The sequence below is a fragment of the Lycium ferocissimum genome, chromosome 8 (genome assembly GCF_029784015.1).
Source record: "Lycium ferocissimum isolate CSIRO_LF1 chromosome 8, AGI_CSIRO_Lferr_CH_V1, whole genome shotgun sequence".
NCBI lineage: Eukaryota > Viridiplantae > Streptophyta > Magnoliopsida > Solanales > Solanaceae > Lycium > Lycium ferocissimum.
Window position 1 is genome coordinate 9,239,929 of NC_081349.1, and position 15,599 is coordinate 9,255,527.

General features: G+C 36.5%; 1 protein-coding gene and 1 long non-coding RNA gene across 2 annotated transcripts; one reads left to right on the top strand and one right to left on the bottom strand.

The window, feature by feature from the left end:
* Positions 1-8,059: 8,059 nt before the first annotated feature.
* LOC132067181 (uncharacterized) lies at positions 8,060-14,952 on the top strand. The gene is made up of 2 exons (XR_009417080.1): positions 8,060-8,299; positions 14,231-14,952. It is a non-coding gene; the product is annotated as an uncharacterized LOC132067181 (long non-coding RNA).
* LOC132067180 (protein DETOXIFICATION 55) lies at positions 10,998-12,813 on the bottom strand. Its single transcript, XM_059460331.1, has 2 exons — positions 12,676-12,813; positions 10,998-12,581 (listed from the first exon to the last, which is right to left on the bottom strand). Exons 1-2 carry the CDS (start codon positions 12,715-12,717, stop codon positions 11,136-11,138), a joined length of 1,488 nt encoding a protein of 495 aa, XP_059316314.1. The 5' UTR covers positions 12,718-12,813; the 3' UTR covers positions 10,998-11,135.
* Positions 14,953-15,599: the final 647 nt, after the last annotated feature.

A 15,599-nucleotide genomic window follows, 5' to 3' on the forward strand; every position in this document is an offset into this window, starting at 1 on the left:
AAGAAAGACATAGCAGAATTTGTAGCTTAATGTCCAAACTGTCAACAAGTGAAAATTGAACATCAAAAGCCAAGAGGATTATTACAAGCAATGAAAATCCCTACTTGGAAATGGGAAGTGATCAACATGGATTTTATTGTGGGGTTACCTCATTCCCAAAGCAAATATGATTCCATATGGGTGATCGTGGACAGACTCACGAAAGCAACTCATTTTCTTCCAGTTAGGACTACATATTCAGTAGAAGATTATGCAAGGCTATATCTTAAGGAGATTGTGCGACTTTATGGCGTCCCGGTGTCTATTATTACTGACAGAGGAGCACAATTTATAGCTAAGTTCTGGAAATCTTTCCAAGAAGGTTTGGGTACTCAAATAAAGCTTAGCACAAAGATTTCATCCGCAAACTGATGGGTAAACCGAACGTACCATTCAGACCTTGGAGGATACGCTACGGCCATGTGTACTATATTTTTATGGTAGTTGGGATGACCACTTACCCCTTATTGAGTTTGCATACAACAACAGCTACCATTCCAAAGATCTAAATGGTTCCGTATAAAGCTCTCTCTATATGGAAGGAAGTGTATATCCCTAATTGGGTGGTTTGAAGTAGGAGAAGTACAGTTAATAGGCCCTGAGTTGATTTAACAGGCAGTGGAAAAGGTCAAGGTCATCCGAGATCGATTGTTGACAGCCCAAAGTCGCCAGAAATCTTATGCAGACAACCGTCGGCGAGACTTAGAATTTTAGGTTGATGATTGGGTATTCTTAAAGATGTCGCCAATGAAAGGAGTGATGAGATTTGGTATGAAAGGGAAATTGAGTCCTCGATATATAGGACCTTATAAGATTGTCCGCAAGGTGGGTCAAGTAGCTTATGAATTGGACTTACCCTCGGAACTTGAATCAGTCCATCCGATTTTTCATGTCTCAATGCTCCGTAAGTGTGTTGGAGATCCCACTAGGATCGTACCGATAGATGATGTTCAAGTGACAGAAAAGTTGACATATAAAGAGGTACCCATTGCCATATTAGACAGGCAAGTACGGAGGCTTAGAAACAAAGAAGTGGCCTCAGTTAAGATTTTATGGGGAAACAATAACCGAGAAGAGATGACTTGGGAAGCTGAAGAAAATATGAAGTCCAAGTACCCGCACTTATTCCAACCCCCAGAAGAGATCCAAGATGAAACATCAAGATTATGAGGTATGTATGTTTTCTTTTTATGCATATGGGTCGTGTGTGGCCAAACTTTATTGCTATTATGTTGTGGCCCTGTGAGGAATTGTTATTATGAGGAAAATTTTCGTAGAATTAGAACTCAACATTCGAGGACGAATATTCTAAAGAGGGATGGTAGTGCCATATTACGAAGGGCATGGTAGAAACTAGCGATGACAAAATTTCAAAAGACATTCGTAAGAGATTCTCGAGAACTCGACGAGTAACAAGTTAATGGACGTCTTGGAATATTCCCTAAAAGGGGGAAGAATGTTACACCACGGAAAATTTTTCATTGATGCACCGTATAAAATATCGGTCGTATAAACTTTCTCTAGAAATCTACGGGCATATAAAAGTATACGATGTTTCAATAAGCAAGAAATAGCATTTGATGACCCTAATTGAGATTTCAAAAGACATTTCGAGAACTCAAGAGAAATTCATGATCAACTTTGCCAAGAGAAGGCATTAAGGTTCATCCAAGGCAAGAAATTGTGTATCTTAGGAAAAGATTTACGAGTAACAAGTTAATGATGACTTAATAATGTCTTGGAGAATAATGAGATTATAACGTAAGTCATGATTCTTAGATTGTTAATGAGGAATATGGGTTAAACAAGTGTTAAGAAGGTTCCATAAGGATTGCGGATTTGGAAACGAGTCGATGAGAATGAATTTCGAATTAAGAACATGGGATAAACATTGAAAAACATAATAGTGTACTATGACCATGATTATGGATGAATTGAGGCATTATACGGTCCATGACATAATATTATGGACCGTATAATAATATATGAGAAAAGTTGTATAAACAAAGAGAAATCGTATGTTACGCTCACCTTATGGGTGAAAAATGCTTATGAATGCTCCATACTTTCTAAAGTATAGTTATCTTTGAGTTTCTATGCCTAATCGATATGATGATGATATTACCGGCCATACGGTCCATATAAAAGATACGGACCGTATGTTGGTCCCGTAGCGATGATCACACCGTACCTATATGGTCGGGCGGCTTATAGATATGCGTACGACGATATGATGATGTTTAGAGGTAAGTTAGCATGCATTATTTCGTAAAAATTTACAATCGTTTACAAGTTGTTCTTCACTTCGATGTCTTTAAATTGATTGTTTATGCCTTAAGGGACAATGTTCATCGACGTCCCTTTTCGACGTTGTGTTCATGCCCAGCGATAGACGCGGAGGTGATCCGTATTATGCGGGAGCTATCGACGGATTTCGAGAGCACTCCATTGTTACGAAGGTGCCATTCTTTATTATTTGTGTGTATATATATATATATTTTGGGGACTCGCGTCCCGTCCATATGTCTAGTAGTCTAGTAAGCTCGTATTAACATTAGATAATCGATCATTTCATTCTCGTCCTTATCGCATGTATATTATTTTGATAGCCGAAGGGGCTTATGTATATAAAGGTATTTTTATGTCTCCTATGATTATAAGCATGAGAATAATGAATGAACGCGTGTGATCAATTCTTACAATTCAGTCGGGTCGTGACAAGTATGTACTTCTAGTTATGAGATCGTCCATAAGAGCACTTCCTATGCACAGGATGAAGTCTTTTGCAATATTTGGCCTCCAAAAATTTCTTTAAAAGACTGTTTGTTGGATATGAAGTTCCGCCATGCTTTAGTAGAGAAAATATTGCAGAAATTCATAAAAGATCTGAATCTCACTCCACCTTCCAGTGTTGGAAAACATATGTCATCCCATGCAAGTCCCCCAATCTTAATGGTGAGATGTCTCTAAACGAACAATATCAAATTATATTAAAGTGTATTTAGATTGGTTTTGAATAATCAACAAAGTTTCACGCAATTTATAGTATATGTTTTGGTTTTAGGTGTATAGTTTAACCGGTAATACAAATTATATTTTTAAGTAATCAATCCACACTTGATATTGAAAATTATATTTACATGATATAGGACCTGATTTTATACTATCTTTATAAAAATTGATTCTATACTTAGCCAGCTATATTGGTATGCTTCGAATCATTTTCAAGTTTCCATTGATTTAAGATCGAGGAAAAGACAATTGATTGCTTGAACCAAATTAGAATTGATTAATTAATATCTTTTGAAAAATCCTTATTTTAAAGAAACGATTGTAAAACAAAAATTAAAGCAAGGCAAGAACTTTTTTTTCGTATGCAAAAGTCGATCCTAGGTGGATTGTGGTGTTTAGGCAAGACCCCAACCTGTATATTTATCAAGGACATACCATAGCCTCCAAACAACATTGAAGAATGTACCAGACCATTCTTAGGGGAGATGATGGACAAGGGAAATTTGACTTACGAGAATATAATTCCCATTACTAGAGAAATAAGCATCTATACAAAAGGATGCTATACGAGCAGTGAAGACAACATTACTCTGAACAAGATTATCTAGAGATACCATCATTAATAACAAAATGATTCTTCCTTGTTAAATGCCATCTCTGTCCAACCTGATGAGGAATTTCACCTTGTCAGGAAGGGAATTAGCACTATCAAAAATAGTGAGCATCTTGTATCATTCTCCATAATTTGCAAGATAGTCAGCAACTTTATTGCACTCCCTATAAACATGAACAAAAGTGCAATTGAGCTTGTGGGAGATGTCATAGATCTGACCAATGATCTGCTATAATATCCAAGGTGTCCTCATTTTGCTGTTAATCAAGTTGATAGTCACTAGGGAGTCAAATTCCACAATAACCTGAAGAAGACCCCTGTTATAACAAAATTCAAGTCTTTGGGCTAGAACCTTAGCTTCAGCCAAGTTATTACTGCCTTGATCATAATAACCTGCATAAGCCATGACGAATAGTCCAGAACTATCTCTGATAATCCCACCAGCTCCAATACCACCAGGATTATCTTTGCAACAATAATCAGTATTAAGCCTAACCTAACCTAAATCAGGTTTCTTCCATACAACTATCTGACTAGTGATAGGTTGATGAACTCTCTCAATGATATTACATAGATCTTTAACCTCAGAAGAAATATAAAGACCAAGGAATTGGTTATTTATCAAGATATTCAATAACTTGCTCACTTGCAGAATAATAAATCTGCTAGACATGTGAGTGTTATCAAATCTAGCAGCACATCTACTTTTCTAAACTTTCCAACAAGTAAGGATAGGAATCCGTTGTAAGACATAAGCATGAAGCTTATTCTTTGGTTTTGTTAACCACCACGACATTAAAACCTGTCTAAGATCATCATATCTAGTACAAATCCCAAAGTAATAACTAAAGAAATTCAAAACCCGTCTTGCAATAGTACTGAGACAAAGTAGATTACTGGTGGTCTCAACTTGATGATTCGAGCAACAAGAACATTTTGATAGAATTACTAATTTGAATCTCTTAAGAGCATCATCAGTAGGGATGCAATTGTGAAGCACCTTCATTATGAAAAAGGAAATTTTGAAAGGCATTCTGTTATGCCAATTCATATTAGCATTAAAAGAAGTATTTATTTTATTTATAAAGCAATGCCAGGCACATTTACAAGAAAAATTACATGAGTTATCCGCTATCCAGATAGGTTTGTCTTCCTTTCCAGAATGGATCTCAATCATCAATGTATCATTGATCAGATGGATAGGGATACAATCCCCTAGTTTGCCAGCATTCCATCTTCCATCAAATGTATATTTGTTGAGAAGAACATTTTTTGGAGCATTATAGAACTGGATAAGGTTAGCAATAGCATCTTTACCTGACCAATTGTCCCACCAGAAAGAAAAAAATTCTGATTCAATCTTCCAGAGTATGTACTTCTCAAAGAACAATTTTTATATCCATCATTCTTCTCTAGTTATGAGATTGTCCATAAGAGCACTTCCTATGCACCGGATGAAGTCTTTTGCAATATTTGGCCTCCAAAAATTTCTTTAAAAGACTGTTTGTTGGATATGAAGTTCCGCCATGCTTTAGTAGAGAAAATACTGTAGAAATTCATAAAAGATCTGAATCTCACTCCACCTTCCAGTGTTGGAAAACATATGTCATCCCATGCAAACCAGTGTTTCTTGTTCTTGGCATCTTCTTTTTTTCCAAAAAAATTAGCAATGATCATTCCGATTTGTTTAAGGACAATCTTTTGGGGGATAAAACACAGATAATAGATGGAGAGGAGAGTGGAGAGCAAACTCAACAAGTACTGCTTTTCCTCCATAAGACAAAAGTTTCTCTTGCCACCCTTGAAGTCTGTTAGAAAACTTGGCAACCATGGAGTTGAAATAAACAACTTTCTTGCTGCCAATATAGATAGAACATCCTAGGTAGATCATAGGAAAGTTCTGATGGTTAAAGCCAGTAATAGTGCAAGCATCCCTTACTTGGTCATCAGAGAAATTTGAAGATGCATAAAGGCAAAGCAATAATTATGTTTGCACATGCACTAGTAGATTTTCAAAATTTATTGAGATCTTATGAACAAAGGTTACTATTTTTCAAATGGATGTGGAAAAATTTTTATTGCAATAGATCCCACATATATACTTAATAAACACTTTGAAAATAGTGAAATTTAATTCGAATGACTATCTCATATTTTATGTCAAGCTTAGATCAAATTTCAATGAAAAGTCAATTAAAACTCAAACCTTGGTTAAACCAGTCAAATCCTAAAAGAATTTTAGAAATCAATTATCTATTATATCATGAGTTCAAATTCATATCGTGATTCTCATTTGGGTTCCAATTACTTAGTCAAATCCTTAAATTAATCAATTAAGATGCTAGGTCTAAATTTTTTAATTTTCCCCATCAAATCTCATGATTCTATGGTTAACATTTCACTAAAATCAAGTATATTATCAAATGATGTTTTAGAATTATTAACTCAATGATTTAGGCTCAGATCTCTCTATTGGATTTCTAATCATGTGTTCCTCCTTTCCCAGAATGGCAAAAATTAGGTCTAAAATTTATCATTACGTATTTATACATTTCAATATCTGACTGTGTGATGTACCCTGTGCGTCGCACAACTATTGCACTCCAGGCCTCTTGTTTGATAGGTGTTCATTGCACAAGCCACCACATGCAGCCTTACCTTGCACGATAGGCATACGGCGCACGCACCATAGCATGACTTCCAATTTTTAAGTTGTTCCAATTGGAGTTGAAACCCACCAGTGTCCTTGGATCCTAACCCAATCCAATCCAAAAAGTCTCAAATAATTATACGAACTTATACATATGTTTGAAACTCTATCGGGATACATATATTAATAATAAATGGTCTAGTTGTTATACCCCCCCCCTTCCCCCCCCCCCCACACACACACCCCCCTAAACTTTCATTCATTCTCGAACAAAGTAAGAAAGCGTATCTGAAGTGTAAAATAGGTGCAAGTGTTTGTTCCTCATGTCTGCCTTAGTCTCCCTAGTCACCGCCTCATATGTATGGTTATTCAACAATACTTTCACCAAAGCAAGCTCTTTCAACCTCAACTTGTCAGTCTAAAATAGCCCCCAAGAAACAGATCATTTTCCAATTGGACTGCTAGCATGAAGTGGGTGTCACACCTGATATACTTTTGAAGCATCGACGTATGGAAAATTGAATGCATCGCTAATTCGGGAGGCGAGCCAAACTTGTAAGCAACTCATGTGGCAACCCGTTTCATGATCTCATTTATTTAAAAGATTTGGCACTCAATAACCAAAATTATTTTCCTTATAAATAAAACATATTTAGCATCCTCTCTCTCCCCAAACTGTTTTATTCAAGTCTTTAAATATCTTTTCCCAAATCTTTGTATTTCTTTTCTTTTTTTCGGTTAAGATCTCCTAACTTTCAGCAAAAATCTTTTAATTTTTTTCTACAAAAACTCTTTACTATCTTTTTTGGCTAAAAAAATCTTTATTGATTTTGTGTTGGTTGTAGTGCCTGTTTTCTTTAATTTTCGGGTTCTTCATGGATTTCATTGTTGAGTAGTTCTCCATCGATTTCTTGAAGATAAGGATCTAAAAACACCATTTAAAGACCATTGAAGCATGATTCAATTTTTATATGCATATATGTGATTTGTCTCGACTTGGTGATAATGAATTTTGTTGGTAACATCTTAAGGAGTTTGAATATGAATTTTGGAGGTGTTTGGATACGATTTGTGGAGAATTTGAGATGAATTTCAAATTGGAAACGTGAGGTTGAAAATGACTCCATATGTATATCACCATTGAATTTCATGTATACACACATGTACATAAATGTATATCACACCGTATATCTGATTATCTTTTGTATATCTCCCTGAAAATTTACGCGTAATATACACTACGATATACAATATACAGAGTGATATACACATGTCACATATGCATTTTCTAGATCTGATTTTTTGCTTGAAACAAGTCCAAATTACTTATAATATTTATCAAAATTTTGTATACGTCCTAATTAAGGTGTTTCAAACCTATTCCAAAAACACCCACTCACACCTGCTCAATCAAGAAGAAAGTTGAAATTTGTTGTCTCCTTTTTCTGCTCTTGATTTTGGTTATAATCTTCTTTGATTTGAGATGAAAATGATTATAATTGGAGATGACTATATAATATCAATTTTTTTGGACTTCAACTGCTAAACCTGATCTTTGGCAACAAAAAAAAAAAAGTGAATAAATGTTGTATATACTCCCTTTTAAAAGGGTCATTTGCACTTTTCTCCCTAGTTGGTGTTAATCTTTAATTTTCACCCCTCAAGCCAAATAATTTTTTCGCGGGATATAAGTTTATATTTTCACATAACAATATCTCGCAACTTATGCTGACGCCCTTAAAGAACTTATGTCTTGTGATTTTGAAGGTCAAAAAATAAAGACCAACCCACTTGAAGAGCAAACCATGCAATTTCTTCCTTTTAAAATAAAATACCAAATCCCAAAAGAGTTTGACAAAAAAATATGAGGCCCATGTAAAAGAGGCCGTCATGAATAAGCCCAATAACAATAGAAGTCGTTGACCATCTGTCGTTGGAATCTCCAGTTTTGGCGCCGCCGTTAGCTCCATCCGGTGGAATCTCCGGTTAGCTCGTTTTCTTTCTTTGACCTTCTATAAATTGGCAGTTGAAAATTGCAATTATACCAAATTAGTATTGAAGATGTTGAATTGCTTTCCTTATGAAATTTCTACAAATTTTGTTTCTACTCCAGTTAAAAAAATTAAGACTTAGCATGGACTCACAATCAATACATACACATGTATATTCTGGATTTCTTCTCTTTAATCAGCTCACCTTTTTTTTTTTTTTTTGGTCTATTTTGAGGTTGGATGGTACAAATGAGACTTAATGAATCTCTGATAATGTGCTCTATTTGCTGTTGAAAGTTCTATCAACATAAAGTGCATAATGCATAGCTAAAATTTACATGTGAATGGCAAGTATCACACCAAAAATTTAGAGTTTGAAAGTTCTATCCAAATACTCCTAGTCGTTGAGGGTTGTCGAGAAAGGTCTTTTCTTTTTTACATTTTTGAGGCACTTATGGTTGTTTCATTTGCTTTTGGGAATTGGAAGGTAAAAGAAGATAGTCATGTAATTCTACATTGGTGAAAAGAATATGGGAAGGAGTTCAGGTAGAGGTATTCAAAACAGAAACGAAAGGGCTTTTGAACGATCATTCAGGCACACAATTTGTGTTAAATTCTTTTAGAAATTATATATTCATGCTTAGCAAAACCACTGTTTTCACAAAAAATTATTATTGCATATAAAAGTCCTGGATCTGCCTATGATGAATAGGGTCAACTGAAAAATGAAATGAATTTTTGGTCACTATTGTTTTATGTGGAAACAACAACATACCTAGTGTAATCCCACAAGTGGAGTCTGGGGAGGGTAGAGTGTGCGCAGACCTTACCCCTACCTTGGCAGGTAGAGAGGTTGTTTCCGATAGACCCTCGGCTCAAGTAAGGCAGAAATACAACAATTAAAAACATAAGCATTAACAACATCAGTATAGTACGAAACTAAAGTTGAAGCGACAACAAGTATTAATAGAAAACTAAGATTAAGAAATACGAGAATGCTAAAATAAAAAGGCGAAAATAAAACTGATCCTACTGGATAGCAAAATAATACTAATCCTACTACTAGTCGTCTACCTAATCCTTGCCCTCCACACCCTTCTATCTAGGGTCATGTGGAAGTATTCTTAAAAATGAGAAGCCTTTATTTATCACTATGGCAACATGTAGAATAGGTGGCAATACTAGGAAGAAGTGAGGATTTTGGACATGAATGAGTAAAACTATTGTCTTAAGGTTGGACTCTCTTGGTTAATATAGTGCAGATGGCTATTGATGGATAAGGCCGAATGTTATCGGTTCGGTGCGCACCTGGCTCTTTAGTAGTGCCTTTACGAAGTGCTCCCGTTGTTGTGTGTAAACTTCACTATTAGTAATGTGTCATTCCAATTTAGCATGTCCAAGCGTGAAAACCTACCAAATATTGCATGAACTTGGAGGTGTGTCATTGGATTCTAGACATAGCTCCCGTTGCATATGTGATATCTGTCCCTTACAACGCATAACTCTTGGTTACACCGTTTGTATTGTTGTAATGCTTCGAGTTAGAGACTGCAGTGGTCGTGATAACTCACTAGTTAGCAAAGCAGTTGTTACACCATATCTGCCACCAAGTCAGTTACATTTCCACCTTGCATAGTTTGCCTCCTAATGTGTAGAGACACTGAATCGCAGAAGCCATCAGGGGGTTTATAGGGGCGTGGCAGAGCACAATCTGGGTATTTCTATGTGAACATTGTGGAACGAGTGAAGAAAGTCGTCAAAATTTATTTTAATTCTCTTGTATAATTGCTAGTGTCTTATGTTCAGTTCTTTCTCTTGGTCTCTTTTAATTTTCCTTTTCCACGGCTAGTTATGATTTTAAAATATCATGTACTTACCAGCGTGTTAAAAAGCAGTGGGCTCTCATTGGGGCAATGTTATCTAAAATCGCACCAGGGCTTTCAAAAACTTTAGTCCTGTTGGTCTCTCATTTCAGTCCCTGCATGTTAGTATCCCTCTACTGAGTGCTCCTTTTGTATCTCAATTTTTTGTTACGTAAGGAAAATAAATGTTAATTTGAGCTAATGTCTAATTATAGAGACTTACAAGTTGCACAAAATAAACTGTGTGTGAGATATGGAGTAAAGGTGAAAACGACAAAATCAATGTTATGAGCCAAATATGTGCTATAGTAAACCTTTACATCTTCAGAAAAATATATCATTGCTGTAATTGATCTATCCAAGAAAAGAATTGTTTTCTATTCGAAAGTGTTCCAATTATAAGAGTATTTCCCTAACAATGAATTTTATTTTCTTCCTAAAATATCTTTAAAATATTCAAATAATATTTTGGTAATCCAAAATTGAGGTTCATAGGGCTTTTGCTTCTCTTAGGGCTTATGCCCCACAAATGCAGAGATAAAATGCCTCCTGTTCTGTCTTCACACTTTAAGGAGGAAGCGAGAGATGGTGAATTGAATTTGAAGCATGTTGTGCTGCTTAGTCTGATAACTATAACATGCTGAGAACTATAAAAAAGAAACTAGAAGCTCATGCAAATTTCATGTCATAGCCACAAAGATAACATATATTGATATCTAGAAAATGCACCTCTTGCATTTACACATTTTGAGCTATAGTACACACTTCTACTGACCTATACTTCTATTAGCCCATCAACACTGTTAGATTTGTGAAAAATAGTTGCTTTAACGTCACAAGTCCAAGATACATGTTACATATTCTATGACTCGAAATACTGAGAATGTATCGTTCTTTGTCTTCTTCTTGTCCGTGCCATCTCTTTCCTTTTCCTTTGCATCCATTGCATCCTTAGATTTCCTCCCCCTTCAGAAGCTAAATCCTTTGAGAAATCCATTACCCTCCTCAAATTTTGCCAGTTGATCTTCATATTGGAGCTCATTAGTTCTTCCGACTAGTTCTTTTGCCTTCAAGGATGCTTCTTCCCAATCAGTACTATAAATAACTATTAACATTGAGATTACACATGCTACTTGAGCTGCTAGAAGCCCATAACAAAGACCCAAAAATCCTAGCTTCCAAACAAAGGCCAAAATGATGGCCACTGGTGTTCCCATCAAGTAGAACGAGTAAAAGTTAATACCTGCACCAACACCGGGCCTAGCACTTCCCCGAAGCACCCCACAACATGTTGTTTGTGGACAATTAGCTAGTTCACAAAGTCCAATAATGGGAAGAACGGTCGCTGTTAGCTCAAGAACTTCTCTATCTTTTGTAAAGACTCTTCCCCATGCTTCTCTGCCTAAGGTGGTCAGTAAGAATCCAAATGCTGAAGTCAAAAAAGCCAGCCCTATGGCTATCCCTGTCGCCAAGCGGGCCTTAGCTGGCCGCCCCGCTCCAAGTTCGTTCCCTACCCTGCTTGAGACTGAAGCACTCAGGGCTGAAGGCAATGTGTACATGAGAGATGTGGTTTGTATGACAATAGCAGATGCGGCAAGCGGAACTTCAGGTCTGTCAAGGTAGCCGGCTAGAACTGTCATGAATTCATACCACCACCACTCTAAGCATACTGCTAAACAACTAGGTATAGCAAGTTGAAGAAGCATTATCCATTGCTCTCCCACAGAAGTGGAAGGAAGAAGTTTTAGATTTTCTGCAAGGGGTTTGGACAGAGATCCGTTTTGGTCAGAAGTAAAGAATATATAGCCTAAAAGGAAGAATAAGGTGACAAAGTTGGAGACAAAAGTTGAAATTGCAATTCCTTGGATCCCAAGACAGAGAGTAAAAGTCAGGTAAACTGTGATAGGGAAATGCAACACTGTTGCAAGTGAAGTACACCACAATAGAGGCCATGTTGTCCCTTTACACCGTAAGTAGATGCGTAAAGGGTGAAGAAGGCTGTTAGCAATAAGATCTGGGACAGCAAATCTGCAAAATACACTTGCTATATGTATTATTTGTGAGTCTTGGTGTAGCTTTAGCATGAGAGACTCAAAATTAAGCCATAAAAAGGCAATAGGTATGGATGCAGTTAATAACATAAAGATTGTCCTTTGGAGGGCAAGAGACACTACAGTTAAGTTTCTTGATCCAAAAGCCTGGCTAGAAAGTGGTTCCATCCCCAAGGCTAGGCCAGACAATACGGAGTAACCAGTAATATTGGTGAAGCCAATGGCCAGTGCGCCCCCTGCCAGCTCCAAGCTACCCAGCCTTCCCATGCAGACAACTAAAATCATGTTTTTCAAATAGGTCGCCAAGCCCATAGCAAGTATAGGAAAACCTGTGTCCATTATTTTCTTCAATTCCTCCGTGACCTAGAAATTATGGGGAAAAAATTGTGCTTGTCAGGAAGATTCATACACATTTTTCTTGTTATTTCAATTGTTTAAAAAGATCTGTAGTTTGTACCTCTGGTAATGTCGAGTGCTTTTTGGTCTGTTCTGCAGCCATCTTTCTTTAAGCTTCTTCCTGTTTCCTCTTGTTTGCTTGTTTTGGAGTGTTATAGAGAGAGCTTAACTGTGTATAAATCCTCTTTCTGCATGCACTTCTGTATCCATGCACAAATACCACCCACTCACGTGCACTTATGCAAGATATAGAGAGAGGGAGCGGGAGAGAGAGAGAGAGAGAGAGAGAGAGGGAAGGAGATACTGAGAGACACTAACTTGAGTGTCCAGGAGCAAGGATATTTATAGGGGCTGGAGGTGGTGGTGGATTTCTGAGTTACTGGTTATTGAAAGTTTCGAACTGATGTAATGAAGCACAGTGAATATTATTTACATTGAGTAATAAGGTCTGCTCTCCTGGTCCAACTGTCGCTTGTCCTTTTTCCAAGTAAGTAAGAACATATCCACTTCACAGCAAATGTAATAACATATCCACTTCTCCTTCTTAAAGAACTATGCTCGAATGATACGTTATTGACATATTCTGGCCTGAAGATGTTTTAGTATTGAACTGTAAATATAGTTCACATATGTTTTGTTAACTACAGGTTCTTTCTTGTTATCCTTTCACCTTTGTATTTAATGTATTTCAACTTTCGCATTGTATGTTGAACTGCTCAAGGGACTCAAACTGTACCTTGGGTTGGGGCGTCTCGTCATATGCATTCAAGTTCTGTATTTTCATTATTACTTTGGGAGGACGCCACTAAGGAGACATTCAAATTGACTTCTCTAAACCACTTAGGATTCAATCTTAGTCAAATGATGGGAATATTCTATTTGTGATGCATAAAAATGATTACTGTTCTATTTGTATAGTATGTCTTATGAAAAGAAAATCTGAAGTTAAGGGGGAATACTCATAGTATTCTGATTTTCTTTTTGTGAGTTGTAACCTTTAGTACATTGGAGTACAAAGTGGCCGAACTATTATTGTTCCTTTTGATAATTAGAATTAGGTATTGCCTTTGCTCATGCTAATGATGGAATCTAAAACTATGTTAGTGGTGGTGGTCCCATGATTGAGCCCTTCTCACATGCTAGTTGGTGTTTTTAGGCTAAACAAAAACCTTCTAGTGATGTTTACATCTATGGTTATTCTGGTGTATCCAAACACCATTTTAAATTGTAGCACACCCCTTGTCCTGAAAAGTTATTACAACTGTCTTCTTTCAATTTTCATATCCTAATTTGTAAATGCTTTCAGTATCGCTGCCCACTTTGGTTTCTACATCTCCTGCGTACAACAAAGTGTTAAAACCTACCTCCCCTTTGCTTAGTTAGTTATTTTTGGACTCTTGTTGTGTAAGGTTGTTTTCCTCTATTCCTTGGTGTCTTTAGTTGGGGGTACATGCTTTTGTGCACCGATGGATGTGTAGCTCTATGGTTTACTGTGCATACTTGCTTTTGTTTTGTACCTGTCTTATGTGTTCAATCCACAACATTTTTGCCCTGTACAACAGGTTACATGAGTGACATTCACCTTATGTTTAATATCTATCTTGTTCAAATCTCAGCATTTAGTAAGGAACGTGCATTTGAATTGAGGAAAAAGAACAGGTTTCTTTCTTCCAGGTCAAAGCTCACTGAGCATTAGGAAAGCTATCGTCCTTAAATCTGTCTCTGGATCTGATGGACGCTCTTCACCAGAGCCCAAAGTTTTCTTTATAGTGTTATTCTCCTCAGATCACAAAGGTAGTCTAGATAAAACCTCCTTTGTGTCGACGTCTGTATGCTAATATTGACTAAAAGTAATTAAGTCACTTGAATTGAAGGTAATGTTGTCACATTGTGGTGAAACCATCCATGTGCAGTTTAGTTACATCTCTGGCAAATGACTACTTATCAGTAATCATTGCACATTTTTTCTTAATAGTATCAACAAAATTGCTTTTAGCATCAAAATATCATTTCCAACTGCTACTGTCTTATACGGTGTTATGCTGCTAAAATGTTGCACATTTTGGTCCCAAAGTTTCAAGCATTGTATCACAGAAGTCAAACAACCGACAAATCTTTTCATATTCAACACCCCCCCCCCCCCCAACAAAATGGTAGATAAGAGCACCCCTACATTTCCATCAATTTCATTTGTCAGAGACGTGTAATAGTTGAAAAAACCTTAATGTTTTGACAGGAGGATGATGTTCAGCACTAACCACCAAATGGGTCTATGTTGCTTCTGTCTGAAAGTTTAAGCAACTAACCCTACTGTACAAACGTTTTGACATTCGACCAATGCCTTTGTTCCTTATCCCGCAGATGCTTTGTTCTTTCTCCTTTCTTTTCCCACTTTTGACCAGCGAAAAATAATTCTTGTTTATTGTTATCTATCATAATGATTAAATAATAACCTATAGTTTGTAAATGAACTGTACATAATTAAAGTCAAAATTAACAGCCAAAAGAGATTTTGTGGATCTTAGTGTCATAATCATGATTTTTCTTACTAGGTATAGCACTAATCTACAGCTGAATTAGTCAAAATCTCTCTTATCAACGTTTCAAACCGCAATTTTTGTTATTTACAGCAAGCATCTTTAGAATAGGAAAATCTGTTAGTGGAAAGAGTCTGCTGATATTAGATTGCCCACATCATTTGGTCTCTCTTCACATCATGCAGTCCTCCCAATCCTGAAAGGCATATTGTTAGCGTCAAGCTTAAATAGATAAATAAATTGACCATTGTTCAACTCTTTCCCTACACCAGATTCTTGCACATTAAAGGAATATCCGAGCGTCTTGCAAACACGTTCGAGCAAATGGACTACATCATGTTACCTAATCAAAAGGTTTGACTAAATTGTTGAAACTTTTACGTTGTTAGTGGCAAAATTATTTTATATTATCCGTGGTATATACTTAAATCCTAAAATTGTAATTGGA